At 52.5% G+C, this 27,727-nt stretch overlaps 2 protein-coding genes across 2 annotated transcripts; one reads left to right on the top strand and one right to left on the bottom strand.

Moving 5' to 3' along the window:
• Positions 1–832: 832 nt before the first annotated feature.
• On the bottom strand, positions 833–26,840 carry nompC (no mechanoreceptor potential C). Its single transcript, XM_029112493.1, has 26 exons — positions 25,941–26,840; positions 22,744–22,873; positions 22,420–22,590; positions 21,585–21,727; positions 16,682–16,783; positions 10,933–11,031; positions 10,736–10,852; positions 9,537–9,740; positions 9,358–9,458; positions 9,050–9,152; positions 7,699–7,797; positions 7,511–7,609; positions 7,231–7,332; positions 6,718–6,819; positions 6,538–6,636; positions 5,609–5,749; positions 5,378–5,506; positions 5,116–5,232; positions 4,558–4,854; positions 4,114–4,399; positions 3,715–4,007; positions 3,295–3,622; positions 2,916–3,148; positions 2,466–2,759; positions 1,122–2,316; positions 833–969 (listed from the first exon to the last, which is right to left on the bottom strand). The coding sequence occupies exons 1-26, from the start codon at positions 26,838–26,840 to the stop codon at positions 833–835; spliced, it is 6,021 nt and encodes a 2,006-aa protein (XP_028968326.1).
• On the top strand, positions 12,246–15,992 carry LOC100900076 (protein phosphatase 1 regulatory subunit 3C). The gene is made up of 5 exons (XM_018640892.2): positions 12,246–12,280; positions 12,767–12,866; positions 13,739–13,911; positions 14,058–14,244; positions 14,323–15,992. Exons 2-5 carry the CDS (start codon positions 12,773–12,775, stop codon positions 14,700–14,702), a joined length of 834 nt encoding a protein of 277 aa, XP_018496408.2. The 5' UTR covers positions 12,246–12,280; positions 12,767–12,772; the 3' UTR covers positions 14,703–15,992.
• Positions 26,841–27,727: the final 887 nt, after the last annotated feature.

Raw genomic sequence — 27,727 nt, 5'->3', positions numbered from 1 at the left:
AAGTTCAAAAGCATAGTATGGATTGTGTCCTTAAGTCAGTCCAGAACGTGAGCATCGCTTATCTGATCTGCTCCTTTACACAGGTATTTGGGTTCGAGTTCCGTTGTTCCCATCCGATTCGTAGCGGGGATATCTAGCGCGAAGAGCTAGCCAGAATAACAAGGAACTCCGGATCGCCTCAAATTACTATCGACCTTTCTCGTACTCATACCTGTACGTGACAGGGTCCATCTAAGCTCGGTCTCGAGGCGAGGATATCTAGCTCAGCTCTCATCATTGTTGTCAAGTATATCTTCCCCAATGGACGGAGTACTCACTGTGTGAGGTCGTTTTACATTGTTAGAGAACAAGCTTGACACTGTGTAGGCCGACCCTTCTCCTTAACAACAAATTACTGCTAATGGCCGCTGGGCGTCTAGGATTGGAGTGAGCTAATTCGGATCTAATGCTGGAATCCGAGGAAATGTTTACAGAATCACGGAACTGTGTGGATTCGTTGATGATTTTACTCGATTGGCGAAACTGGATCTTTCTTGAATTGAAATGTTGGCTTTCGGTCAGTTACTTTCTTTGGTTGCTTGCTTAAAATTGGTACGGGAAGGAGACAGTTTTACTTTGTTCGGCCCAGTCGGTTTGATGTTTCTCTAACATTGCTCCACTCAGGTCAACTCCGTCGACTTTTGGTTTTCGAAGATTTCATTTTGTTGTCGTCAAAGTCGATGACAATGTCACTGTCGAAGGAGCGTCGTTTGAAGCTCCGCCAAAAAGTCACTTTCACACTGCTCGCGTAATGACTGTGACAACGTAGATCCCCGAGCTGACGGCTTCCCATTCATTCTCTCTGTGGCATCGAGTGTTGTAAGGATTCTACGACGGACAACGATGCTCGTCGTACGTCGAGGTACTTCGAGGAAATAGCTGGCCAATCAACCACGTTGCTCAGCTTGTTCATTCCGTATACCATTTCCTCTGAAAAAGGCATACCATCAGAATTGCGAACAATGATGCCAAAAGGAATAAAAAGTGAATTCTCGAGAGCTCTGTACCGGCCCGTAATTTTTCCTTCAGTATGAAAACTCAATTTGCGATGTCGAGCAGCATCGACTTATTTGTGAACTCACCTAGCGGCACAACGCGTCTCATCTGACGGCCAGAGCTGGCTCTACTGCCGGTGCTCATGCTCGAACCCATGTCTTTGTTCATGTGAGCGAGACTGCCCATGCCGAGGAGTCCGCCCTTGCTCTTTTTGTTGCCACTGCATCGTTCCATGACGAGCTCCGGCACGAACGTCACCACGTTCGCTGGTGACGGCGACGACGACGCTTTTTTCATGTTTCGTATGAGTTTGGCTCGACCGAATTTCCATTCGGTGTCCGATTGAGCTTGAATACGTTGGTACGTATCGGACATCATAGCAATCAGGAGATTGATGAGGACAACGACTGTCACCATCATGTACACTCCGAAGACGATCTTGACTATGATTTTAGAGAATGCAGGAGACAAATGCAGTGGCGGCATGTAATCGGGTTCTACGAGACCGAACAACGAGAAGAACAACATTTCGAATGTGTTCAGAGGCGATTGGAACTCTGCTCCGAGCATTGGCAGAGTTACGTTTCCTGCGCCGGTGTCGGGTTTGAACACGGGCTGATAGACTGCACACATGTTCAGCGAGAAGCCCACCAAGAAGATGAGCAGGATGGCCAGGAAACGCATGAGATCCTTGATGAGATCCCGAATGATGACCGCCCACGGTCCGAACAAGTGATGGAATGTTAAGAAGTTCAGGAACTCCAGGAAACTCAGTAGCAACGCTACAGCGAATAGTTGATTTCTCACGTAGAGACATATCAAACGTGGATTGTTCTCTTTGAACAAGAAAGCTCCCACGTGTACCATGATGGCGAACGCTGATACAAACAAAACGACTGTTTTGATGTAACCCAATCCCTCACGATCGGAAGGATTCGTGAGTTCCGCGATGAACATTCCCAGGAGCCAGATTAATAATAACCACTCGTTCCAATGGGGTATCAAATCCGTGGAGTTGTACAGGGGGTTCCAGGGATTGATGATCGTTATCGAGAGGACCATAACGAAGAAGATGTGGGATACGAGGTACGACATGAATTTCACGATGGGAACATTGGCGATTCTATGTCCGCACAATAGAGACGTTCCCAGCCAGAAAGGCGGACACAACAAAAACCCAAGAAACAGCGTTAGCACCTTGGAGCTCGACCATTGGTGAGAACCCATCCACAGCTCGGTCAAGTATTTCTGGACGGCCGGGTGTGCAACCACAGATTTTCGCTGAAAGAAATTCGTGTCAATCAGATGATCCAACGGGGGAGGGGGAGGGGGGAGGGAGTTCAGGATTATCGAAGAGCCGGAATATATCTCGGGGGGAGGGGGTCCGCTCCGCAAGGACCCTTTTTCAGGACCTCTGGGGAGGAACGCACCTGTAACTCGATGAGCACATCAAGGAATGGGGTGTTGCGGTTGTCGATGGCTCTGAGTAACGCCGCTGTGTTGTTATTCGAAGCGGCAATGGATAGAAGTTCGTTCGCAAGATTATCGCAGAATTTCGACATTTCTTCTAGTTCCATCGCGCGCTCTTTTTCTTTGAGAGACAGCAACTCATACGATCGGGCTATCTTCACCGCAGTGTCTATGGGCGCCGGGGATGCTAGAATGAAGTCGATCACCGGTTTGTTCTGGTGAACTTTTGCTGAGACCATAAGATCGATGAGGAACTGGGGAAGAGATCCATGTTAGAGGCAGAATACTGGAGCTCGATTTCTCTGCGTTCGACCGTGACGGAATGAATGGAACTCGGATTCATCGTAGATTGTTCAGGTCATCGATTCATTCATCGCGTATGACGTCATATTGACGAAGGGATACTTTACATGTTTATCTTCCATGAGATCCGACGTGTCGTGGTCTTTTTTCAATAGGTACGAAATTATGTCGTAGTGACCTTCGGCCGCCGCCAAGCAGAGCGGAACTTTTCCGTCTTTCGTTGGTACTTTGGCGGTGGCTCCATTTTCGACAAGGATCTTGACAACAGGCAGAAACCCTTCTTTCGAGGAATAGTGCAGAGCTGTCCATCCCATGTTGTCCGCTGCGTTTATTTCGGCGCCTGCGGAAGTCCAGAATGGTGGTGAACTGTCAGAGCCGGACACGCTGGCGTGGTTTGCCTCAGCTGTCTCATTCCTGACCCTCATCTCGCAGGGCAACGTACTCAAACGTGGAGGTCATGCAGAGCGACCCGACGAATTCCCTTACCTTGGGAATGCAAGAGGCCCACCATCTCTCTTTTGCCAGCTGCGGCCGCAACATGAAGCGGAGTTCTTCCCATTTTGTCAACACACGACAACTGCTGTTCTGCGCGACTTAGGATCAACGAAGCGACCGCCAGATGTCCTCCCTGGGCAGCGAAGTGCAGAGGGTACATGCCTTCGTTGACGGTGGCGGCGTCGACGTTGATTCCAGTACTGTTAAGCAGCATACGGACCACACCTTCGTGGCCCGCAGCCGCAGCCAAATGTAGCGCCGTCATGCCGTAATCGCCCCCTCCGTCCGGGAGCGGTTGGGAGGCGATCGCAGCTTGAACCTGGGGGAGCGCGAGGGATTCCGAAAAATTACCTTTCGTTCACCGATGAACGGATTTGTGTCGGGGATCATTGTCAGCGGAAGGTCACAAACCTCGGTCAACATTTCTCTGACGAAGTCCATCTGTCCATTGTTGGCCGCCACGTGGAGGGCCGTCAATCCGGTTTTCTTGGATGTTGTCGTCCACGGCACCTCCCGGGCCAACACGCGCGCCACACTGACGTGACCATTTTTAGCTGCCAGATGAAGTGGGGTGTCTCCGTCAGAGTTCTCCTCAGTTGGACTCGCTCCTGCCTCCAGACACATCTTCACTACCTTGGTGTAACCACCAGCTGCCGCGAGATGAAGGGGTGTAGAGTCTGTTGTCTTGTTCTTGGCACTTGTCACTGTGGAGCGGAGAAGCGTCGAATGAGGACAAAAATTCAGTGAGGAATTCCGCGTGGAGGGGTCTCAATCACGTTCTAGGGGTCGATAGGTGTGGGCACAACGCACCGATGGATTTGTTGAACTTCATAAGCTCTTTTATGACGGATGTAGAGCCCTTCATGGCTGCGATATGAGCACAAGTGAATCCTTTCGCATTTGACATAGTGGCCAAATCTGGTCTCTTTCTCAGGAAGAGCTTCACGATCTCCGAGTGATCGTTTTCGATTGCCATCATCATCGGCGTCTGTCCTTGGCTATCCAACGCGTACATATCGGATCCCAGGTCGACAAGCAACGCCGTTACGTCTAATTGGCCTTTACTCGCCGCCAAATGCAATGGAGTCTTCTTGCTCTGAAAATTCGGTGGGGCATGGTCAGTTCAGAGCGAATCAATCATGTCCCAATCGAATGAAAGCCCCCTTATCCATGTACTCGAATTAATGCATCTACGAATGTCCTCCGACGGAATATATTTTTTCCAAGATTTGGAGAACCAGTCCCTGCACGAACCAGACTCAGGGCATCGATGAGAGAGCCCGATGAGTGTAGCTTTCGAACAATGTTCGCATAACCGTATTCGCTGGCCATATGCATAGGCGTGACGCCTTTTTGGGATCGGGCGTTGACAAACGCCTTGGCCTCGAGCAGAATGTCCACAATATCCTCATGGCCGTTTTCACAAGCGAGATGGAGTGCCGCGTGGCCTTTCTCATCGAACATATCCACTCGGGCTCCGTTCTGGATCAACAAGCGAGCCAATTCGGGGTGTCCGGCATCGCAGGCATACAGTAGCGGAGCCCATCCGTTCTGGAAGAGAAGAATGAATAAGAATGATTCGTCATTGCGTCGCGGATGCTTCCGTTATATCGCCAATTCCGCAAGAGCGATGGTCGGATTTGCGAAGAAACACCGTCCGTCTCGGTTAGGTCCCAGCAAGCCGAAAAATTCTCGCCGAAACCGGGGTGAAGTGATTAGGTTGAAGGATCTTTTCATGAAAAGCTCCTGGGATTAGTTAGTGATCGGCTGACCCGAGACCCGGATTCAGGAGGATGGCGGGAAAAGACCCACCCGAGATTGCTGATTGCAGCAGAGTTGAATCGCGGCAGGAGTCAGTCGGTTGAGAATTTCTTGCAACACGACGACGTTCCCAGTGCGAGCACAGTGATGAATTGGTGTTTCCATTTCCTGCAAGGAACGTTACCGCGTGAGCTGGAAAAGTTGTTTCGCCTTGGGTACAGAAACTTCTACGATGCTCATGAGCCGCGTGACCCGAGGGCAATAACGCCTTCGACTAAGATAAGAGAATATAGGCAATCAAGAGGCTACTGACGGTTTTCGTTTCGGCGCCGACATCTCCTCCATGCGCCAGCAAGAGTCGCATAAGATCGCGATCTTCGGTCGGGTAATGTTTTTGTTTCTCGGTAATCGTCGCGGCGTAATGGAGAGAGTTCTCGCCATTCTGAAACGAAGAAACGGTGGTTTGTTAGTCGATATATTATTTCCGCCGAGACGATCCCAATCCCCATCGAGAGCGGGGGCAACGCCATTGCGGGCTCCTTACGTTGTTTCGTTGATTGGCAAGCTTGGATTTCTCGTCTTCTTCGGCATCTGGGCCGCACATTCGATCCCAGTGGTCAAGTAGAGCTTGGGCCACTTCGAAATGACAATTCGCCACCGCTACGTGTAGTGGACTTTCGCCTCGCTGAAACCCAAGAGCACGATCTTAGCAGGAACGATCGGGGCGGTTGGACCAGGGGGCGGGGAAGGAGGGGGGCTCCTAGCGCGAGGGTTCCCACTGCCTATGGTTCTTCTTGTTCTTCTAGGCGAGCCCACAAGTATCATCGAGCCCCTCTCCCGATGCGTTGACCGCCTCCTCGACGAAGAAAACGCAGATCCGCGCCTGCGTTCGGGGGCATACGTATGCGAGTTTCCTTGATGATTTGACACCTTGAGAATCTGTCCAGGACCGAGGCCAATCCTCATCCTCGTCGGTGTCTCGGTGGAGAAGGGTGAGATCAGGAGGTCGGGTTTTCGGATCATATCCCAGGAGGGAATGAAAATGGATGAATCATTCCGCATCGCTCCGCATAAACCCATCAAGTTTTTCGCTGCCAAGCCCGTCTCCCCGTAAGAATCTTCCAGCGTCGACTGGTGGAGAAGCTTTCCCGGGCACATCTCGGTAGAGAGATCCGGCTGCCGAACGAGGATTGACGCAAAGGGAATTCAAGCCAAACGTGACATTTGCTATTCGTGCGGCGTCTGACGCCCTCTGGGACGACCCGTCGACCCCTACGTGAGCTTGGCGTTCAACTCAGCTCATCACCGAGCCCGCGCAATGAAGTCAAGGGTTCGAGCTCCCGTCGAGTGAGCCAGACGAGGCACCCTCCAGGAACTATTATTTCTTCATCACTCGGATGCACGGCGTCCAGATGCAAATTACTTGACAGATCTGCTCGGAGCGAAAAGACCGCTCATTTCTACGGAACTTACTTTATTGAGCAAGTCGGGGATAGCTTTGTCGGCGAGGAGTAGCTTCACAGTCCTCAGATGTCCTTCTCGTGCGGCGAAATGTAATGGAATTTCGCCATTCTGAAAAAGGAGACGCATTTTCATCGGCGATGCCATTAGAGACTTACGTTAGAGAGATACGTTGTTTGGCACTCCACCTACCGTATCTTTCGCATTTACGGCCGCTCCGCTCTTGATAAGAAGCTCAGCGCTCTGATCGCCTCCCTTTGTCCTAGAGGCGATATGAAGAGGCGTTTCTTCGTTCTGCGTCGTTGTCAATGTTTTCGGGAGCAGAGGAGCAAGGAAGAGAAAAAAATGTGCCATGAAACTGAATGATCTCTACGGATGATGCTCGAGGCCGCGCCAGGATCTTGTTCCTCTCGACGATTGCCCCTCGAGGCGTGGGACCAGAGAGGTGTCGGGTTCCCGCAGGGAATCTCGCACACAGCTTCAGCCATGCTCTGATCGAGCCCGGCCGGAATTCATCTCGCTGCATGCATCGGGGCGAGGGATATATTTTCCGTAGAGAGGCTTCCTCATTCGGTTTCGCGTGCAGCTCCGGATTTTCGATCACTGGCGCCACCGTGCTGCCACGTGAACTGATTCTCATTCTGTTTCAGGTCGCGAGGCTCATCCCGCCTCCACATTCTCAGGCAGAACAAAACTTTGACTCACCGCTCCTGCTTTGAGCTGCACAGCCGCTCCAAAGCCTAGAAGAGTCTCGACTACTAGGGCCTGTCCGTGGGTAACTGCTATATGAAGAGCAGTGTGCCCATCCTGCGGAGGAAGAAACATTTCAGGATAGCTCGCGGGAATTTCTCCTCGTAGCGGGATCCGGCATCGTATTCGAACTCATTTCGCTTCCTTGGAGCGCGTTTTTCCAGGAAGGTGTAGTTGCAGGAATTCTTAGTCATGGACAATTGCAATGAATTAAATTTCTAATCAGATAACTCACGTTTGTTTTCACATCTACATGCTCTCCTCGTTGGAGTAGCGTCCTCACTACCTCTACAAATCCTTTCTGAGCCGCGACATGGATCGTTTTAGCGCCGGCCTAGACATTTTGAAAGGAATAGATCAATGAGTGTGCTCTCTGATTCTATGTACCCGAAGCCGGGGAAAAAAATAGTTCCGATACGTTACTTTGTTGGACATGTGGAGCGGGACGCCTTTTTTCATGAAGACTAGAGCGGCTTCTGGTCTACCGGCTTCTGCGGCGATGTGCATCAATGTTGAACCATCCTGTGGGAGGAATCGCCGGGCTTATATCGCTTCTCCGTACAACGAGGAAGGGATGCCGGGCAAAGTCCGCTGTTTGGATCCGTTTCGACGGTAGGACTCATTTCGGACTTCAGGACCGAAACAGTGGAGAAATGGAGAGGATACATCGAGTCCCCGACTTTGATAGTTTGCAAGAGCACCCTCATCCCTCGGGTGCTCGATCTCAAACACACCAAGTCTCTATACAAGCGACCAGAGGCCAATAAAAGAGCTGCAAATAACTTCTGCTCGGAGAGGCCTCTCCACTGCTCGAAATTGTTCGCCTCCGAGGAGCTGCTTTCCCTCGGTCAGGAAGGACGAATTTCGCAGCCGCGGCAGCAGCAGCTCGCTGTCCAACGAGACCGAGTAATTTTTCCGCCGGGTTCTCAGCCGAGAAGCGAATGGCACCCTTGAATCATTGCTGTGCATTAGGCCTAATGCTTCCGGAATGAATCTCTGGAGGAACTAATGTTGTTGCTTTCTTTTGATTGAGTGGGCAACTTGTTCAGACTCGTGCTGAGGGGTCTCCCAGCCATCGCCAGGATGTCCATGGCTTTATTCGCGGGAAATATACATCCTTTCTTTCGCGTGGATGATGGAAATCGGAAATAATCGACGGTCGAGGCAAAAAGAAGCGAACACGAATTATGCATGCGCAAGACGAACAAAGAGCGCCTCTCCTCCAGTCAGTGTTGCCCTGGCACCGAGGCATCGTTCGACTTTGCTCCTGCTTGTGGAACGACGGTCGATCACGGCTTAGCGAACAAGGAGCATAGAAACGCAATTAGTGGCAATGATCAACTCGTGTTCTCATCAAGAATGAGTCGATAAAGCTGTTAATGGGATCTGACATTGGAAGTGGCAGCCAGACATGCCCCTCCAGAGGCAACCTCGTTGCCTGACGCCCTTGACCCTTCACATTCCCACTCTCGCTGGTAGAAGTCCCTGGCAGAACCTTGTTCATCGCAGGCGAGCTTCTCATTCGCTCCCTAGTAATGGAGGCGAATTGGAACCTCTTCGCCGCATTCTATGGAGTGTGGCTCCCGGGCTCTCGGGCGGATCAACGCTCCTAATAAGGTTTGGAGAAAGTTCAGAGAGCTTTGGCGGGTTGGGAACTCCCATCTAAATCCTTCTATTCCCGACCGGGGATGGGGCGAGGCTTCGAACTGCGGGATAGATTTCAGTGGGCTGGGTACTAGTTGCCAGTGCCTCTCGTCGAGAGCTCCCTCCCTACCTTAGTTCGATGGTGTAGCGAGGCTTTGTACTTGTCAATCAAAAGTTCGACCACGGCAACGTTCCCTTGCTGAGTGGCTATGTGGAGGGCGGTTCGATCCTCGCTGGAACATGCCGAACGAGTAATTAGAGGAACTGCACGCTCAATACGATTATAATTATTATTGTCGGCGACGACGTTTCTCGACGACCTATGTCGCGTTCCAGCTCGCGCAACGCTACCGACAGATGATCGAAGGTTTATATCTAAAGAACGCGAAAGGATGATGTGTAGACCCAAGGGACAGCTGTACAGCTCCTCAGACTCACTTATCGATGAGATTCGGATCGGCGTTGTAGTTGTAGAAAAGTTTGACGGCGTGCTCGTCGCCTGCAACCGCCGCTAGATGAAGGGGCGTTTGTCCTTCGTGCTGGGAAAAGAGCGGGCACCGTGAGAAGTTGCGCTCTACGCGGTTGATGGCCTCCTGAAGGCTTTGGAGTGTACTCACGTTTTGATGGTTAATCGGGCTGTTACATTCCACGAGAAACCTCATGATGTCAAGGTCTTTCCGACGCGTCGCCAAGTGCAGAGCGGTGTTCCCAGTTGTTGGGTGGACGTAAGTAACTTGCTCTTTCGTGCTGACTCCCAGCAGGTCGCGACAAACGCCATGATTGCCAACTTCCACAGCCAAGAACAGTGGTATGTTGCCCTCCTGTTGAGTGAGAGGAGGGAAATTACAAAACGGCGACTGTCAAGCGAGCTAAGGGAGCAGATGCTCCCTGAGGAAACGAAGCTATCGCGAGGAAGCGAGCTGATTCCGCCGATTGTTCGAAAGACTAAAAGGAGCGCGACGTTACCCGTGTCCATCAAGTCATTAGATTATTATCGACGATCCTTCATCGGAGCTCATTCACGCAAGGATCACTTCGGGGCGGATTGCTCGTCGGGCTCTCTCTCGCGGAGGCGCGTTGTCGACGACAAACGACGGGAAGCGGGATCGCAAAAGGAGTTGGCGGTTCCCCCCTCCCCTCCGAGCCAAGTTTTATTGGTGGCTTAGAAAGGGGAGACCAGACGGAAACAGGAGAAGATTAATGGAAAGGAACGGAAACTGAACTCTGATGATTAACAATAGGAGAACTTCCCTCGATCAAAGCAGAGTTCACTGAGGAAGAATTCTACCAGAGACGGGGATCCGCTTGGGATCCGATGATTGCGGACAGCCGCTCTCTACAGCTGCGACTTGGGAGTTTTCCAGCTATTTTTGTACCAGAATGTTATATTTCTCCCCTGCCGCACTACGAAGAACAATGTCTAGAGAACGACCCAAGACTCGCAGAGCCTTATCACGATCAAGTTGTCTGCGGCGATAGTGCAAGCGAGCGCCATCAGCGGCGTCGGTCGTCTGCCTAATGTCTTTCTCTCGCCGGCGGCGTTCCCCTTATATCTGATCTGATATTGACGGCTCCGCGTCCCGTGGTACACGAGGTCGCCGTCGGCTCCCTTGATTGTCAGTTTATTTCCGTCGCAACGATAAGTTTTCATTTCCAACAGAGGCTGATTGAGTGTAGAGGCTGATCCCTCCCCGTGTTTCTCCCTGGCCGTGCTCGGGGTTCCAGACTTCGGCCCGGACAACCGTATAGACTCAGGACTTCACCCGGACACAGACAATGACGAAAAGATGAGAGAATTATTGAGATCCGCGTGTACCTTGTCCGGCATGAGCCGCACATTCTTGTCTCCAGCTCGAAGTAGCAACTGCAAGGGTACGATTGCGGCGCCGGTCGCTCGGGAGCTTAGTACATGTAAGGGCAGGTGCCCTTTCGTCTGGAAACAAAGTTTCACATGAGTTCTCTAAGCTCCGATGTGACCGAAAATCGCTTAGGAATTCAATTCGGCATACGTACATTTTCGGTGATCGCTGGGTCAGCCTTTCGATTCAAGAGTAGTCGGACCATGTCTTCCCTGACATGATAAGCTGCGAGGTGGAGCGCGGTTTGTCCATCCTGGAAAGCAACGCGTCGAGTGTTAGAGGGTTTTCCGAGCAACGAATTCGGGGTTTTCACGTTGAGCGCTCTAGTGGCCGATCAAAATCGCTGCTCCCATTCTCTCGCGAGAAACGCGCACTTCGCCAATAGCTGTCGCAGCAGGTTCTCCTGTCCCCGTCCATTCATTGGCGGCCGCTGATGATCTTATGATGAATGGCTCGAGACTCAGTGCGAATACCCTTCCGCAAAGTTCTACTCGTTCACGCATTTATTCTCGCGGCCTCCGTTTTCGTGTCTAAGGTGCATTGGACAGTTACCTCTATGGCAGAAGGCCGCGTCACGCTCACGGATTTGCCTGATCACGCAGCTTGGAAATGCTGGTAGGGAAAATAATACCGGCTTCGTCGTGGAAGACCAACGTGGTAGGGCCCGCTCTCATGGACCGGCATTCCTCTCGTAGACGGGCAAGCAAGGTGTCCCCGGGCTACTTCTTCCGGCCACACACATCGAGCACTCAAGTTTTACCGAAGACGCAGCAGTTCTTCTACGGAGAAATCTTTTTGAGTCGCAAGTCCCCCTTCGTAGGCCCCTTTTCGAACAGAGACGTAGCGTCATCGATAGAGTCATTTAGCATCGCACAAACAACCGCATACTCCAGTTCCCCACCGGGGAACTCTCGCAGAGGGGGATCTGTCATCTGCGATCCGATACCCCGGAGCACGGCATCGTCGACCCGAAAACGAGTCTTCGAAGACTTAGACGGTGTTCCTCATGGAAATCTTTATTCGTTCAAGACTTATTGTCTAGAGAATGCAGGTTCAGACGAGTCCGTCGAGCGGGAGGGAACAAATAATTGATGATGCAAACGATGGCCTGCGGTCAAGGTGAATTGAAGCTCAAAAAATGCGCAGCCTTGTCTCGCTTTGACGTCATCGATGTCCCTCGGCTCCCCGACGACGAAAAATTCGGCGCAAGGTCATGGAACGAGAACGGCTTTAGAGCACGTGCGCCTGTAGGAACCTCTCGCTCCTTCTCCAAATACAAGCTTCAGCGCAGCGAACAATCCCCGGTGCCAAACATAGCAGACGCCGTGGAAGAGCCGAAATCGCAGTATACGTACGGGTGAACCGAGTGGGGGCGCTGCGAATCGACCTCCATGGTGTCAGTAACGTTGTCCTGACAAATTTTGGGGGCTAAGCTATCGCCGAAATTCGCTGTGTTCGATTTGGTGCTTTCAGCTTCAAGCTCCGACGAGGCGCGCGACGAGGTATGTGAGCATAGGTGAACGGCGGCTTGCCGCTCTCTGTAGGAATCTGTTGATTTCTGGAGCATTTGGAACACCTGAGGAAGGATTACCCGACAACCTCTCTGTTGTGGCCCGAGAGTCGCTTTCGAATGTTTTCATCGAGCAGTAGGCGTGCGGGGATCTCTCCGAGTTAGTCTTTGCCGTGCCAGCCAGAGGGGATCGATAGGAATTTCCTCTCGTAGAAACTTGAATTGCGTCATCGTTCAAAGCCATGACTCTTCCGTGAACACCCAATCGAGCCACCCTCATCTCCTATCGGACTAATCCCGAGGAAAGAGATTAGGAATCCGCGAAGAAAATCCCGAGACGTGAACGGCAGCTCAAGGGACACGAAGCGCCGAGTCTCTCCGGATCCCCATGAAATCGGTCAATCAATCAATGTCCGAACTGGAAGAGCTGCGCCGTTGGCAATCTCCTCTTGACGCTGGTACTCTTCACGAATTCCAGGCCAAGATGACCGCCACCCGACATTCTCCGTTTCTGGGGACCTCTCTCGTGTGGACGGATTATCGCACTGGAGCCTCCAGCTTGGACCTGCAACTCACAGGTAGAGAATTCAACGAGATAGGTAGCTTGCTGATTTTTCCGTTTCACGTAACGGCAGATCCTCGATAATGAGATATCTGCGTTCCTTCCGTTCGCGCGCGATCTGTTCCTCCGCGCAATCCCACGCTGAAGGCTCAGAGGCCTCGGGTCGACTGCCGTAGTGGATCTTCCGCCGAGCAACTGCGCGGGGAACTGAGCATTCCTTCTCTTCGCTCAATCTCGCGGGGAAGCATCGAGAGATCAAATGTCTTGTCGTCCTCGGGCTCGGACGCGCAATCCAATTCTCTTGTTCGTGGGCCGTAGTTCCATTTCCCGTTCCGCAAGCAACGGGCGCTGCTGGTTGACAACCAACGCAGCCCGTCAGTGACAGACTGCATGCCGGGGCCTTCGGCGGGAAACTCGGACGAATGGGCGAGTGCGAGACGCGTAGAAGGGAAAAGTTGGCGGGGATCCGCGCCTTGTCAAATCGTAGAGCTCCCAACGATGTCCGAACGCCTCAGTCGACCGCTCAATGCGCTCTGGACGAGGACCGGCCGCCGCGGCGGCGGCGGCATCACCCGCGCTCGCTCGCTCGCTTGAGAAGAGGGAATGGCGGAGAGGGATAAGGAAAAGGAGGAAGGCAATGGAGAAAGGAGTTCTTCCCGCGCGTTGTGGCGGCAGGCCGAGCTTTTGCTTCATGTACAGCTGCATAAGCGACGGTAGAAACGGTCCACGGCTCAGTCCGGCCCCAACCGCCCATTGCGCGGCGGTTGGCGGATAAGGTTTTCCTCCAGCCGAATTCCGGTGGAGTGTTCGCCCAGGATGCCGACTCCATGGTGATGCAACATCTAAAACAGCAACTTGTCCTGAAGTTGCACACCTTACGCCTTTCAGGCCGCAGGCCGGAGAGTCTTAAGACGCCGATTTCCCCGACACATGATAACAACGCAACACCGCAACCCCGAAGGTGCCTCAAGAGCGCTCCGCAAACGCCCACCAAGAGCGGTCAACCCAAAAAGATTGTCAAGTTCGCCGACGACATGGGACTCGATCTAACGGCTGTCAAGGTCAGTGGTCTTTGTGATTTGCATCTTGTTGGCAGCCTCCATCGGAACAAGTCGATGCCGCGGCTACTGTCATGCGACATAGTCTGTGGATGCTCGTTCGTGTTAGAGAGAAGAAACGAGCAGAGAGCTTTTGATTTTTCTTCCAGGTTATGGTTGCAACGCCCCCCTCGCAAAGTCCTGAAGAACCAGCTACCCCTGCAGCAGTTCCCTCTGTCACGAAAGAGCCCGCGAAACCCGCCATAGTTCACTCGAAAGAATATCTCCCCGCACGAAACATTAGGCTCGAAATCTGCCAATCAACAGGACGTTACCAAGCGAAATTCGAGCAACCAGGTGTGTAGCCCGCCGAATGCGATGAAGTGACTGTTTTACACCGTAGGTCGCCGTTCCAGCGAACTCTGTTAATTTCAGGTGCCACACCTAACTTTTGGACGCGTGTCCGAGCCCAGAAGGTATGCCTGGAATCGGTGATCGCCAGCTACAATTCTTCAGTGCACATAGTTATCCGGGTGGTGAACGTAGCGTTCCGCAAGCGCGTGCTGTTGCGCTACACCCTCAACAATTGGGGCACGTTCACCGACCTCGAAGCGGACTACATGCCCGAATGTAAAGACCTGACGAATTCGGCGACCGACCGATTTTCAGTGAATTTGTGCCTCAAGAGCTCGCCACGCTCTGTACAGTTTTGTGTGTGTTATCAAGTCGACGGCAAAGAACACTGGGACAACAACAACCACCAGAATTACCGGATGGAGTTTGAAGAAAACCAACAGCCCACGCCTTTCTACTAGGACCCCTACACAAGCAAGGTGTACAGCAAATTTAGGATTCAGTTTCTGCTCTAGCAGACCCGCCAGACATACCCTCACGAAGCCGCAACGAAAACTGCAGAAAGAATGTCACCGGCGAAAGCTCTCAGGCGAAAGAGTTTGTGTTTGGATTCCGCCGGGACAGGTGATTTCCCTCGACTTATGAAGTCGGAACCGAGAAGATAAACAGAGACACTCCTGGGGTCGAGTGGCGGAGGAGCCCTGTCGGAGAGAAACTTTATCCTTGCGTCCTTTTCTGTTGTTCCTCGTCGCAAGGTACGTTTCGCGCTGCTCGGATCAGATACCGAGTAATAAGCATCGTCGAGTCGGTCGTCCAGACCGGGAATATCGGCCCCGGGATTCTGTCTTCTTTTCGCCACAAGCTATAGATCGAATTACATATTGCGGATCTTTGCTCCCCGATCCACATAGAAGAAGTTCGCCGTCCGAAGCTCTCGAACGGGGGCTTTTGGGTAAAGCGTGCCCTGTCGGTTGTGACCGATCCCAGTCGAAGCATTCCGAGTTCTTCATCTTGTCATCCAATAGATGAGAAGAACTCCGAGACGTCGGGACCGAGTCCCGCTTCTAAGACAACGATCGCCAACTTGCGGAGTGTATGAGATGTTGCATTTTCAATGCTTGTAATTTGCTGCATGGATCATGAATGCCGATTGGGACATACGGACAGCGATAAATGGCTTTTCGAGTCGCGGCACGTACCATGTCCCGCCTCCGGAACTATTACGGAACACGGAGTGTGCGCCTCCGATACTGACCGACTGTTTTCGAGTCCGTTGCGATATAGGAGGCGGGAATGTAAGCAAAAAGTACAACCGACTGCCCACCGAGTCTTCGCGGGTTAGGAGCGAAGGTGCAATAATCAGAAATTTTGTTGAGCGGCTCTCGCAATAGTCAGTCCGTGGAACAGGACAAAGCTCCGGTTCTAAGCCTCCTAACGGGACTATGCAACAATTGAGCCAGCGGAATTTTCGTTGCGGCGCGCATTCCCATTTTAACTTTTTCAATCCGTACCTCAGGAAGGCGTGAACGGTCACGAGAGGAAAATGATGTGTAAATCCGTATCTGATGATGACTTGAGGAGATGGCTGTACCTCAAACGAATGATCTCGTGATTGCGGATCCCGCAGCCGCAGAAAAAACACCACGTATATTTTTGAAGTGTTACATGAAATGACGAACGAATCTACCATAGCAATCTACAGACGCTTAGCGAACGAGAGGATGAAATAATAAACGAATGTTACTAGCTGCAATTCACTCGAAACGACTGTGTCTTCATCTAGGAGGGCGTTTTTCACATCTGGGGGAATCGCGAACACAGATTTCGAGAGACACGATTTCCTTCAAGATCCACGGTTCTCACGCGATTCATCCGCTGCTCCCATTGCTTTTTCCGATTCCGACTTTCTCCCTCTCGTCCCTCCCAAGGCGTCCCTCGTTGCAGCTCCCAATACCATGGGGCTTTGCATAAACACATTCGCGTGCACGGAAGTGACTCGGTCAGAGCTTTCTCTTGTTGGAAAGCTAATCACAGAGCGGGGATTCTCTCATGGAGCGAAACATTCTCGACGAGCGGAACAAAGAGAGGACAAAAAAAAGGAACCGAGCACAGAGGAGACTCCCCCGGCCCCCTCTTTGCCGTTTCCTCCTCTACGCCCATCCGAGGGAGGAGTGCTCATGCTGTGCCCGTGACTCGCTCAAGCTATCGCTCTGTGAGTCTTGAGTGAATGGGCATCGAGCATCGTTCGCCCGGGGACCGTACACTGGCAGTGAGAGGGGGACGCAAGGAGGAGGATTGCGTAGCACATACACGCTATCAGACAGGAACTCATCATCGGAGTGTCGGTTCCCATGACCCTTGGCCAGGCCAAGTGGAGCATCGCGGAATCATTCCCGCTGCGGTCCCCATCGATCTGGAAACCAATCGACGGATGACTCACCTTCGCTCGGGCGTTGACGTTCTGTCCGATATCGAGGAATTTATCAGCTATCCCTACTCTGCTGTCCTTCACGGCGTACATTAGGGGTGTGAAACCGGTTGTCTGGAATGAGATGATTATTCATTGAAGTACATGTCATTACCTCGTTCCTTTAGGATTTCGCAAGGACATCCTAGTCCCCGTTAGGGAGGATTGGTATGAAGGATCGAATTTTCGCTACCGTCAAGATCTTTTCCAGCTCATTCGCTTCATGGGTCTTTGTCGGTGCGATCGAAGATTCCGGAATGAATCATTTACGCATTGGCTCGTGAGGGAATTGAAAAGTTCGAGCTCGCAAGAACTCCGGCGTTCCTCTGATCATAATTGTGGCTACTCCTACGTCTACTCGTTGGATTAGTCTGGCCAGATTGCATGCTCTCTGGCCAGATTGCATGCTCACTCTTCTCCTTCCCCTGGCGAGAGCTGCGAGAAAAAAGACCAGGGATAGCGCACAGAATCGTGCGGAAAATCGTATCAGGATAAGTTTCCTCAGATTAGAAGTCTTCTCCGGCCATCGATGGTTTCCTTGCGGGGACGGTCAAATCTAAACGCAATCGTTCTTCGGCGCTGTATACTCTCTCGTGACCCCCTTTCGACGGAATACATTTCAGATTAGGCTCTGCGGGAGGATGCACTACCCGGTAGTGAGACCGGTAAGCCGAATCCGAATTCCGACCTGAATTATTGGAATTTCCCACACATCCCCGTTGCCTAATCGGAAGGACAAGGACTTGTTCGGAGCTGTTCCCCGAGTTCTAAGCTCGGTCGCACAAGCTGGAATCGGGCCCTAGTGCAATCACGCTCGAAAGCGGAAAGTCCATAATTATTCTGCCCAGGAATGACCGGCAAGAAAAATATGTCGGAAACGAGCCCGCTTTGACCCACTGGCCATTGCTGGTATGAAGAGCACAATAATAGAGCGTGGGTACAGGTTTCAAAACGGGTCAGACGTGCCTGCCAACTGCGACTATATGTACGCGTCGGCCCATGCGTTGAATAATTCATAGAGGCATCGAAGAAGGTGCTGCAACGTCGGAGAGCAAACGTGAGGCATTTGCGACGTCTTCTCAGGGAGACTCTTTCGATTCACACAGTTCGTGTGCCGCAGTCGTCTCTGTTGCCTGTGGAGAATGCCACTCCCAGGTGGAAATAGCGCCATCAACAAGCAGAATGACAAAGAGAGAGCCGTCCGCAACTCGGACGACTTATACTCCGGCCATTGCCGAGATTCCTTCCTGCCCCCCAGTATTGCGACCGAGTTATCCCGCAGGTCATTCGCAGCTTGAAAACACATTAGATCGGTAGGACGTGCAGTGGGTCAACGCACGTATGTCCTTCGCGCCGTCGACTCGTACGAAGATGGATGATTGCAAATTTCAACCAGCTTTCGACGAGGCTCGCCAAACTTTCGAGATATCTAGCGCCCTGCTGAAAACTCAAGGTGTTCTCCGCGCGAGAGTCGTTCATCTCTCGCAGTTTCCCGCCATCGTCACGGGGCGCTGCTGGAATAGCTGCCAACGTCCCCTCTGGATATTGAGAGTCGAATGCGATCGTACGAAAGAGGGCATCAACTGAAGGCGGCGGATATGGAGGAGCGGTACGTTTCCTCGTGCCACGTCGTACTATGTATATGGGTGTTACGCGAAATCGTGCACGAAGATTCATTCTATGATGATTGGGAGAATGCAGCCGGCGTGACGATGGTGCTCCTCGGCCCTTCGTGCTATTCGCGGCTAAGTGTCCTCAGCAGTTTATTGGGCTCGAAAGCTCTTCATAGCCGGATAGATAGAGGAGACTCTCCAGAACACATTGCTCAATATAAGCCTCGGATGTTCTCCCGGGGAGAAACTTGCTAGCCGATAGTATATCCGTTGCGAGGGCGGGCGGATAGCCGAAAGAACGCTCCGTCCGTCCCCGAAACCCTCTGTCAATACGGTACATCCATATATGACGAGGTAGGGGTCACGTGTCCGAATTCCCAGTAGTCGATTTGACGCCGCCCAGCAGGCTTCGAACTCTTCAAAATTCCACTTATCAGAGGCCGAATAATTTCCGTCAAGCATTTCAAGGTCATGTCGCGCTTTGCATGGAGAGGGCAAATCAACTAGGATGATTGGCAATCGGTCCGAGCTGTCAAGGACGACTTCACCGTCGGCCATTTCGATAGCAGCGACCGAGGACGGCGACTCCGTTCGAAATATCGCCGAATCGTTCTCGACCGATGGGTCGATCTCGAATGGCAACAAAGCGACGGCGACGTACAGATGAAGCTCTACTGTGGTCCTCGACGTCGAATAGGAGCCGGACGCGGCCGTTTTTCCTTGCATCCCTCATCAGGCCACCATTTCGATCGAGATACAGCCCGATTGACAAGGGTAGAGCTCTTCGATATCGTCCACGAAAAAAACATCCGGGATGAGAGATGGTCAGCGTGAACGGCCAAGTGCAAGAGACCTCAAGATGAGCTTAGGATACCGGAGAAGAATAAATGGGGGCGTGCTCTGTCATGGGGTAATGGATCGCGGATTGGGTTTCGCCGTTTGAGCGGCTCCGTCCGTCGGTCCTACGTCGGGTTGAACGCGTGCCCCCTCCGTCCAATCCATGGAGCGGGACTCGGAGTAAAGGAAAGCGAGAGAAAACTAAATTGATTTCTCCAGGCGCAGCTCGGCTCGCTTGCTCTACGCAACCCGCAAAAACGGAGCTGGCGGAGAGTATTAGGCCATTGGGGATAAAACGAGGGGAACGCGTTCGGAAAAGGATCAAACGAATACATGTAACGAGGGCTTCGTGGCTGCGATAACCGTTCGAGACTGTGCCGCGCTCCGAGTTTCGATCCGTCGTTATTCCTCCAAGCCGGAAATGCAACAGCATCAGAGCTCGGCTGGGAAGTTTCCCAGCGAGAGTTCCTCCCACAGAAAGAACCTTTATCGAGGTTCTTCCTCTCAACAGGGGGAGGGGGGAAGTATCTTCAGATTCTCGTACTCAGAAGCGAGCTGCACCAGAACCCAAAGCGAAGGCCTTCGACCCTACGGCCTCGGAACCGAGAGGTCCCTCGCGAACGGCAATGATAAATAATCATGGGAGCAACCTGACCTACGCCCTAGTCTGAATCGGCCGGTTCGCCCTCCCGCTCCATTGGTAGCGTTCGCATGACGCAACAGAACCGCTGCACTCGAAGGACGACTTCGAGAGAACAGAATCGCTAATTGAACAATCCAGTCGTTGGGAGACTACATTTCACTTTGAATTAATTTTATCACGGGACCTGACGCATCTGCCCACGCCGGGGACCGGCGAGGGAGTTTGTGGGATTCGCCTCGTGATCTATCGATAATCTCTCGCTGCGTGCAGACAAAATAGCGCAGGACAGGAACGAATCCAAACGGGGATATTGATGACGCCAGAGCTCGTGTCGATGATGAATTCTGTGATTCTTGTATAAGCTGAGCTCACTGGAGCGCAGACATAAGGCAGTCTGCTTCGCCTGTCTCGCAATCTAATGATGCGATCAATTCGTTTGAGGGAGCAGACGCTGGATGAATGGCTGCGTCGACGTAGCGCCCGCTCGCGGGTACATTCGCCCGGGAACGAAGGCCCCAGATCAATGGGAATGATGAGGGGAAAAAATCGGTTAAGAATCCCTCTTATCGGTTTCTGGGTTTTTCCAATGCCATACGGAGCATGGAACTCTTTATAAAGGCTATCCCGGGGACGTTTCGAAAGATCCACGAGTTTTCCGAACGGTCGGGACGGGACGCCGATCGGGTAGCTCGCGGCGCGGCATCTCAGCAACCACAGAGGTGAAGCCTGGAGAAAGCGCAAATCGGTCCGCGCTACGGATATCTATCGGTTCGCCTACTGCGTTCTACTCGAGCGTTCGTCAGAATCCGGAGAATGGAACGAGAAAGGAGCCCGCTAGCTGTCAAAAAGACGGAAAAAGATGAACGGGTGTTATGAAACGAGCATCGTTCAAAAATTTATGTCCCGAAAACTCGGCCTTCTGCCCGAGTCGCTCCGCTATCGGAAGGCTCGATTTCGCAACACGGCTCATCTCTCTGGGCGGCGAAATCCCCCGTCCTCACCCCTCACGTCTGAAGCTGGTTATTGTCGGCTGACCATGTACTTCCAAAATATCTCGCCGACGGGAGCTCCGCAGCCTGCTGGGGACGTGCTCCGTCTGCCGCTTGTCTCCCGCCCGGGATGGAATACCATCGATATCGAAGCACATCCACGAAATGCTTCGGAGGTTTTGATTGTCGAGCAGTGAAGCTTCGCGTCCCGCTCGCCTGACTCCCTCCAAACAGCTGTAGAGTGCGGTGATCATCGCAATCACAAGTTCGGCGAGCAGGTACGCTCTGCCGATTCGACCTGGAATTGACCTCTACAAGGTCCAACCACGCGCATCTGTAGTCTGTGATAAGTTTCCGACCGAGGGTTTTCGCGAGATATCTCGGGTCGCTGCGATGAATCGGTCGAACGGACCTCGCCGATACGGTGGAGAGCTGAGAAGCTCTGCGATCAGACCGACTCGTTCGGCTACAGGTCGATGCCCGGAATAGCTTTCGCAAGGTAATTCATTTATTAAGATGCAAGCATCAAACCATCTCCGCAAATTAGATCTTGCCGGAATCGGGTCAAAGACCTGCTACCCATCGAGTCGACAGCACGTTCGATTGGTATGGCTTTGAGATGGCTTCGATCGCTTTGGGAATCCAGCCGCGGAATAATTCCAGATATTCGACCATTATTCCTCAGACGGCTCGATGGGTTTTCCTTCGTTGCACAGACGGAATATGCTCGCACTCAAGGCATCCAGAAGGCCCCGCTGGGGAATAAACGACGCACTTGACTCTTATAAACTCACCTCATCGGCTAAATCGTGTGGCAAGGTATTCTTTTCGCAATGTTTCAGTAGAGCGTCTACTCCTAACCAATCTCCTCGTCGAGACATGTTCATTATCTTCACGCATAGTTCAGCGTGGTCGCATTGACCGGCCCATGTTGCTCCTGTTGAAGAAAAATCAATTTCGAAATCATTGCTCCTCTATTAATCGGATTGATCGCTCAAAGGGAATCACTCCCCGGACCTCGGGTCGTCTGTCTGACCACGCCGAAAAACGGTCCATGTCAGAAGCTCGAACGATTCGTCCAGATCGGAGTAATTTGTAAAATCGTACAGCTGGACGGTCGGAAGCAGCGCGTCACGATTTTCGTCAGACAGAGACCCGGAGGCTGACAGGCTTTGTGTTTCGGAGGCGCGAGGCGACCGAGGAATCCCAAGCTCCGATTGATCGGCAGGAGGGCTCTGCCCCCTTGCGAAGGGCTTCGGTCGCAGGAGATGACGAGGATTCGCAAAAAATCGAATCCGAGTGAAAAATGGGAGGCGCTCCCAGAGATATTCTTCGCATCCCGCCTACAGATCCACGGTCCCCGGACTTCGGTCGTACCGCACGACTCGTGCATTGCATCCAAAGCTCAGGACGGCTCAGATGGAGCGTCCACAAGGGGTTCGGATGCAGGTGTCCCCTCGCGCGAGCGTCAACTCCTGCAGTGTTCCTTCAATCTGACAATGGCTCCTCGACATTGCATTTCTCTCGTTCAGGGGAGAGGTCAAGACCATCATCCCTGGGTGCTGGGGCTCTCTCGATGAGTCGATGCTGGAGGCGACATAGCCCTGCAGGGTCTCGACACGAACCTACCTTTTTGGGACATTTTAGCTCGTTCTTTCTCCAGTTTTTCTCTTTCTTCGGGCGATAGATTAGCGTAGGGGTCTTCCTCGGGCTCGTCGTTGATTTCCTCTTCCTTTTTCCGCTTTTTTCGTCTTTTTTTCCGTTCTCCCCCTCCTTCGGGTGCTTCTCCACCCTCTCCGCCTGGCGGAGTAAAGAGTTCCATTAGACGGTTTGGGCAGCAACAGAAAGAAATTCACCGTCCCGACTCGGACATATTCCCGCTGGTGGGTCTATGCTCAAACTCAAGAAGCGATCGGTGAATCGTTATCGATGCGGAAATTTCCATGAACTCACCTTCTTCATGTTCGTCATCGGTTTCTTCTTCGGATGATTCGGTTTCGTCTTCGTCATCTTCCTCTTCCTTCCTTTCTTTTTCTGCTCGTGCCATCTGGTACTCGTGGTTCTCCACTATCTCGCTAACAATCTGTTGAGAAAATGAACCTTGAGAATATGTGCGTCGCAATGGGGGCCATTTCGTTTTGTTCTAGGAAAGTTTCGGAGAGCAACTCCACCATCATGCCCTCAGAACGGGTCTCTCGCGGCCTCGCTTCGACGTGGAGACCGACATCATAATTGAATAGGGCATTCATAAGAAGCGAGTTTCGTCCCGACGTCTACATGGACCCCGGAGTTTGGCACAAGTCGACTCCGTGGACACCTTGCTCGCTACGTCCGGAACTAATGTCGAGAAGCCCTAGACTCCCCCACGAGGAGTGTTTCCCTCACAATGAAAATTTCAATGCGCCCAACATAATGCGCACGAAACTCCTCTGTAGAGCAATAATAATTGATCGATTCACGAACCTCGTTTATGAAATCCATTTTCATGACAGGGCGTTCGTTCGTTGGAGAAGGAGACATGGCGGAACACACGCGGTGAACGTCAAAAGGTCACCGTTTTCCCGAAAGTGACGAAAAGCACTCGACAAGTGGGCAACTCCGTACTGGGCAGCTCGGTCGATCCGTCTATGAGACTAAACAGCGTCGGAACGAAGCTCCGCGATTGGCTTCGCCAACAACGGGTCGCTTCCATGCTCTAGTGGCTCCCCGGCCATTGGAGCTCAGGTACCGTGAAACCATCACATGGTCTTCGGCCCTCGACCCGCGACCTTTTTTTTGAACTCAAACCGCAGGACAGAAACGACGTCGCGATTCGCGGCCAGATTCGCCACCGAAACGATATCTACACTCCGCTGACGAGCGAACGAGCCAATATCGTTGAGTACGGAACCGATACGGCAGCTTGCGTGTCCTCGATCGGATGAAACGACTTAGCGTCGACCAAGCTCCATCTCCGGGCTTAGAAACGAGTCATGCGTATACGAAATGTCGATTAGCGATCGACTTTGATTTTTTCAGAAGATGCGGCGACGATAGCCGATCTCGAGTAGCCGTCTCGGATGGGAGTCCGTGGTTTTGAGAGTGTAACCCTGGTGCGAGCCTCAACTTCGCGAACTTTCTTGATTCCGAGAACTTCTGAATCATCTAAAGTTTCTTCTCGAGTCCCAGAAGGTGCTTGACGTCAAAGGAACTCTGGATTGCTCATGACTACGTAGGAACTTTTCCGTACTCAAACTTTGAGACGAGCGCCCGACGCTCTGCACGGATCGAGTCAGATTCGGGTCCTCGGACGCTTCAGAAGTAGCTATATACAAAAAAGGAGTATTCGGGCTTCTGTTACTACGGCATCGCCAACAACGTCAATCGTCCGCTCTACCACGGGCGGGTGACCACGGACATTTCTCCGAAAATTGCTCATATCTGAGCGCCTCTTATCGTAGAGCTTTTAATCAGCAAATGCGCTCGCGATGTGCCCCGAATGTCGGTCGGCGCCGCGCTCTCGCCCACACCGGACTGCGCCTCAGTATTTCACGCTGCGCTCCTGTTGAAGATGAAACGATTCGGGATGCCCGAAACAAATTTCCGGGAATGCTCCAGCGACCTGAGCGGGACGCTATGCCGCGTCACGCAACCCCGGCCACTTCCACGATTCGATTCCACGGACTTTCCCGGGGAATTGACGTTCAGGAGACAACCCTTGAGAAAACGGGCTGACCCTTTCGGGGGTCAAGTAACCGTCACGTGTGCTGGGGGAGGGGTCCGGAGAGCATGTGCATTTTTTGCAAGCGCTCTGCTCTACTCCAATGGCGCACCTAGGGCAGTCATCTGGGGTCAGCGAATTTCATGTAAAACTCCGAGGCTGCCCATCGATGCATGACATGCTAGGGACGGCCATCTTCGACAATGGCATCCACCGTCACGTCTCGACAAAATACAAAGCGCTCCGTGATCGGCCAGCGCCTCATTTAGATCGAGCTCTACACATACCCTGATGTTGCAGTCCCCTGCACGATGGGCACCGAGCATTTTTTGTGGGACACGGCGCTCTGGCTTCCTCTCCAGGCGTGCGCGCCCCGTCTATCCTTCAACGAGGCGCTCGCTTTATTTGTCGCATGAGCGTTTCAGCGTGGACAATGAAATTAATAGCCCAAATGTTGAAGGTCGCCGCCGACCGCGTTCGAGCCTCGCACTGTTCCTAATCTCGATTCGAGAGGAATCCAACTCGTGGTATTTCGTCAGAGCGCCGCGCTTTCTGGACCGTCGACTTCGCAGCCAGGCTCTGATCAGCCTCTGGCTCTCTTCCACAGATGGCTAATTGCCGATTTCGATTGGTGGGACTCGGACAAATATCGAGATAGCCAGCAGCTCCGCTTGACTAAATCCGAGCGTGGAGAAAATCGAGCGAGGGAAGAAGATCGGGCCTTTCGATTGTGAAGGGTGGAACCTTCAATTACCAACGCTACGCTAACCATGGAGTCTCTTTCAGCGAATCGCGTGAGTACTCTTCCAGAGAAAAGAAGCTCTAGGGAATCGTCGCAGAGGGAGTTCTCCGAAAGCGATCGATCGCGATAAATAGTTCGTTCCAATCTCCCCCGGAATCTCCCCGAGTACCCTTCGTCATTGAAACGCCTTGGGGGGCTCGGCCAACATACCCAAGCCGTACTGTGCCGCTGGGGTTCGCCCCGAAGTCGAGATATTATCAGAATGCGGTCGGATCGGTTTCGTTCAGGCTCAGGCGGATTCAGTGACCGAGAGTTGGTCTGCCGAGGGGTCTAGACTCCGGTTCCGGCACGCGTGGAGTCTTCCTTCGGAACGAGCAATAGCATTCTCTTTAGAGTTTCCAAACTCTGGATTTCTCCTCCATGGCGAACTTTAAACTCCATTCGCTCTCCGAACACCAATCTGATCCGCCCTCCACTCGTGATAGGAAGACATTTGCCGACAGTTTTCGGGTCAGGGAAACAGGCGCGCTGTGGATAAGCTTGAGGACATAGTGCATAGGGAAAGTATCATACTACGCAGAGTTTCCGGAACTCTAATATCTGGCTTACGTGAAGTACTTCACCGACCTTAGTTCCTACGCAATAGGTGGAGCCTAAGGAGCCTTTGACTATGGGAGGACTTCGATAGAGAGAAACATGATGTCTTACCTGTAGAACAGAGTTATCTGCTGGATAGCTTGAGGAACCGGGCTGAGACGACGTAGAAAATACGCCACCTGTGGTGCTGGGAGGCACCAGCGCATTTCCAGAGATCTGCTTGGCGCTGGCGCTGATGATTGTGGCTTGGTGAGATCCTGTTCTCTTAACGGTGGAATCCTTGGCCTGAGAGAATGCCGCTACTCCTGGTGGGGGCAGACTCGATGAGCCGACCATAAGTGGCGATGGTGAAGTCTGAAGTGGACTCGGATGAAGTGGATCGACTAAATGACGGGGTTCAACGATGACTTCTAACGGGCCGTCGTGACCTCCTTCTTCGGGAACGCTCGGCATCAGCTCAGCTGTGTCACCTAAGCTGTTCTTCCGCTTTCCGTCTTTTTTGCTCTTCTTCACAGATTTCGCTTTGGCACCGATCGGCGATGCCTTCTTTTCCTTGGATTTGGATTCGTCTTTCTTCGAGGGCGGATTGCCGTTCTTCTTGGACGCGATCCCGTTGGCTTTTTTCGAGCTGGAGGACGACGACTTGGCATTGCTGAGCAGCGGGGCTCGGTCATCGGTCGGAGACATGCTACTGCTAGCGTCGCTAGGCGAATCCCGCTCACCGTTTTGACTCATCGTGTAAGCGGAAGGCACGTTTTTCACATCTCTATGCGGAGGGAGTCTCGGTCGGCTTAGCTCGTCTTCGAACGACACAATGACATGATCGCGGCTGCTTCGCAGGTGCCGGTGATGGTGCTGACGTGCCACCTGCGTTTCCAACTGCTGCAGCAGCCGGATCGGGTCTGTGATGGCGTCCTCGTCGGCCAACGGCCAGGGCTCGCTATGAGTGACCTGGCCGGTGGAACTGCCCGACGACGAGCGTCCTTCTTGTTGGCTGAACAGATCATCCATGACCGGAACTAAATATTTCACCACGTGAATGAATCAACGAATGCCTTATACAGCACGCCTCATGAATTTTGCGCGCTGCGGCCGCCGATCTCGGTGGAAATTCGCCGGGGTTTTGTCCTCTTGCGTCATTTGTCGCCCATCGGCGTCGTGCGTCATGCGTCGCTCCGCCCTACACCGAGCGATGTCTTGCTGCGGAAACGCGTTTCTCCCGTTTCTCGAGTCGATGTGCAGATTCAGAAGTCGTCCGGGACGCGGGAAAGGTCGAATCGGATCGTGAGTTGCTTTTAAAATGCACGGTCTCAACCGTAACGCTCACCGATGCCGGTGGTGCGTGGGGAGAATATCGCTTAAGGTCCGAGCTTCGGTTACACGGGATCAGTGCAGACTCGAATTCTGAATTGCTGCTCGCCTGCGAAGAGCTTCACGATTGAATCCGGCGAAATTTATTCCTCGTTGTTGTGAGAGCACGGCTTAGTTCCCTCGCTAAGCTGAATTTCGTTCCACTATCGACCGGACCCTGTATGAGATGGGGACGGGTTTGGTTTTCGAGGAGAATCGTCTAGCTTCGGGGTCTCCGAACGAAATTGAGGAGGAAGATCCACTTTCAGACACGGTCGGGGGCCAGCGTTCGGTATTCCGTCGGGCACTCACACACTGGTAGATTTCGTTACGTCTCAAAGTTCCGAGTAACAACAGAAACGTAGCTATTCCACTATGTACTTCCTTGGAAAGATTGAGCGGTGTGGGATTTTCCAGAAGAACAATGTGATGATGTAGGAAAACTTGTGGACAAATCGATTTCTCGCTTCGTGGAATCCCCAACAAGTATACGAACGAACGGACGAACGAACGAGTGCTTGAGCGCACAGCCGCCGCAGGGTATCACG

This window comes from Galendromus occidentalis, unplaced genomic scaffold (genome assembly GCF_000255335.2).
Source record: "Galendromus occidentalis unplaced genomic scaffold, Mocc_1.1 scf7180000077511, whole genome shotgun sequence".
Classification (NCBI taxonomy): Eukaryota; Metazoa; Arthropoda; class Arachnida; order Mesostigmata; family Phytoseiidae; genus Galendromus; species Galendromus occidentalis.
The sequence above is the reverse complement of the archived record's forward strand: the minus strand, read 5'-3'. Positions and strand labels throughout refer to the sequence as shown.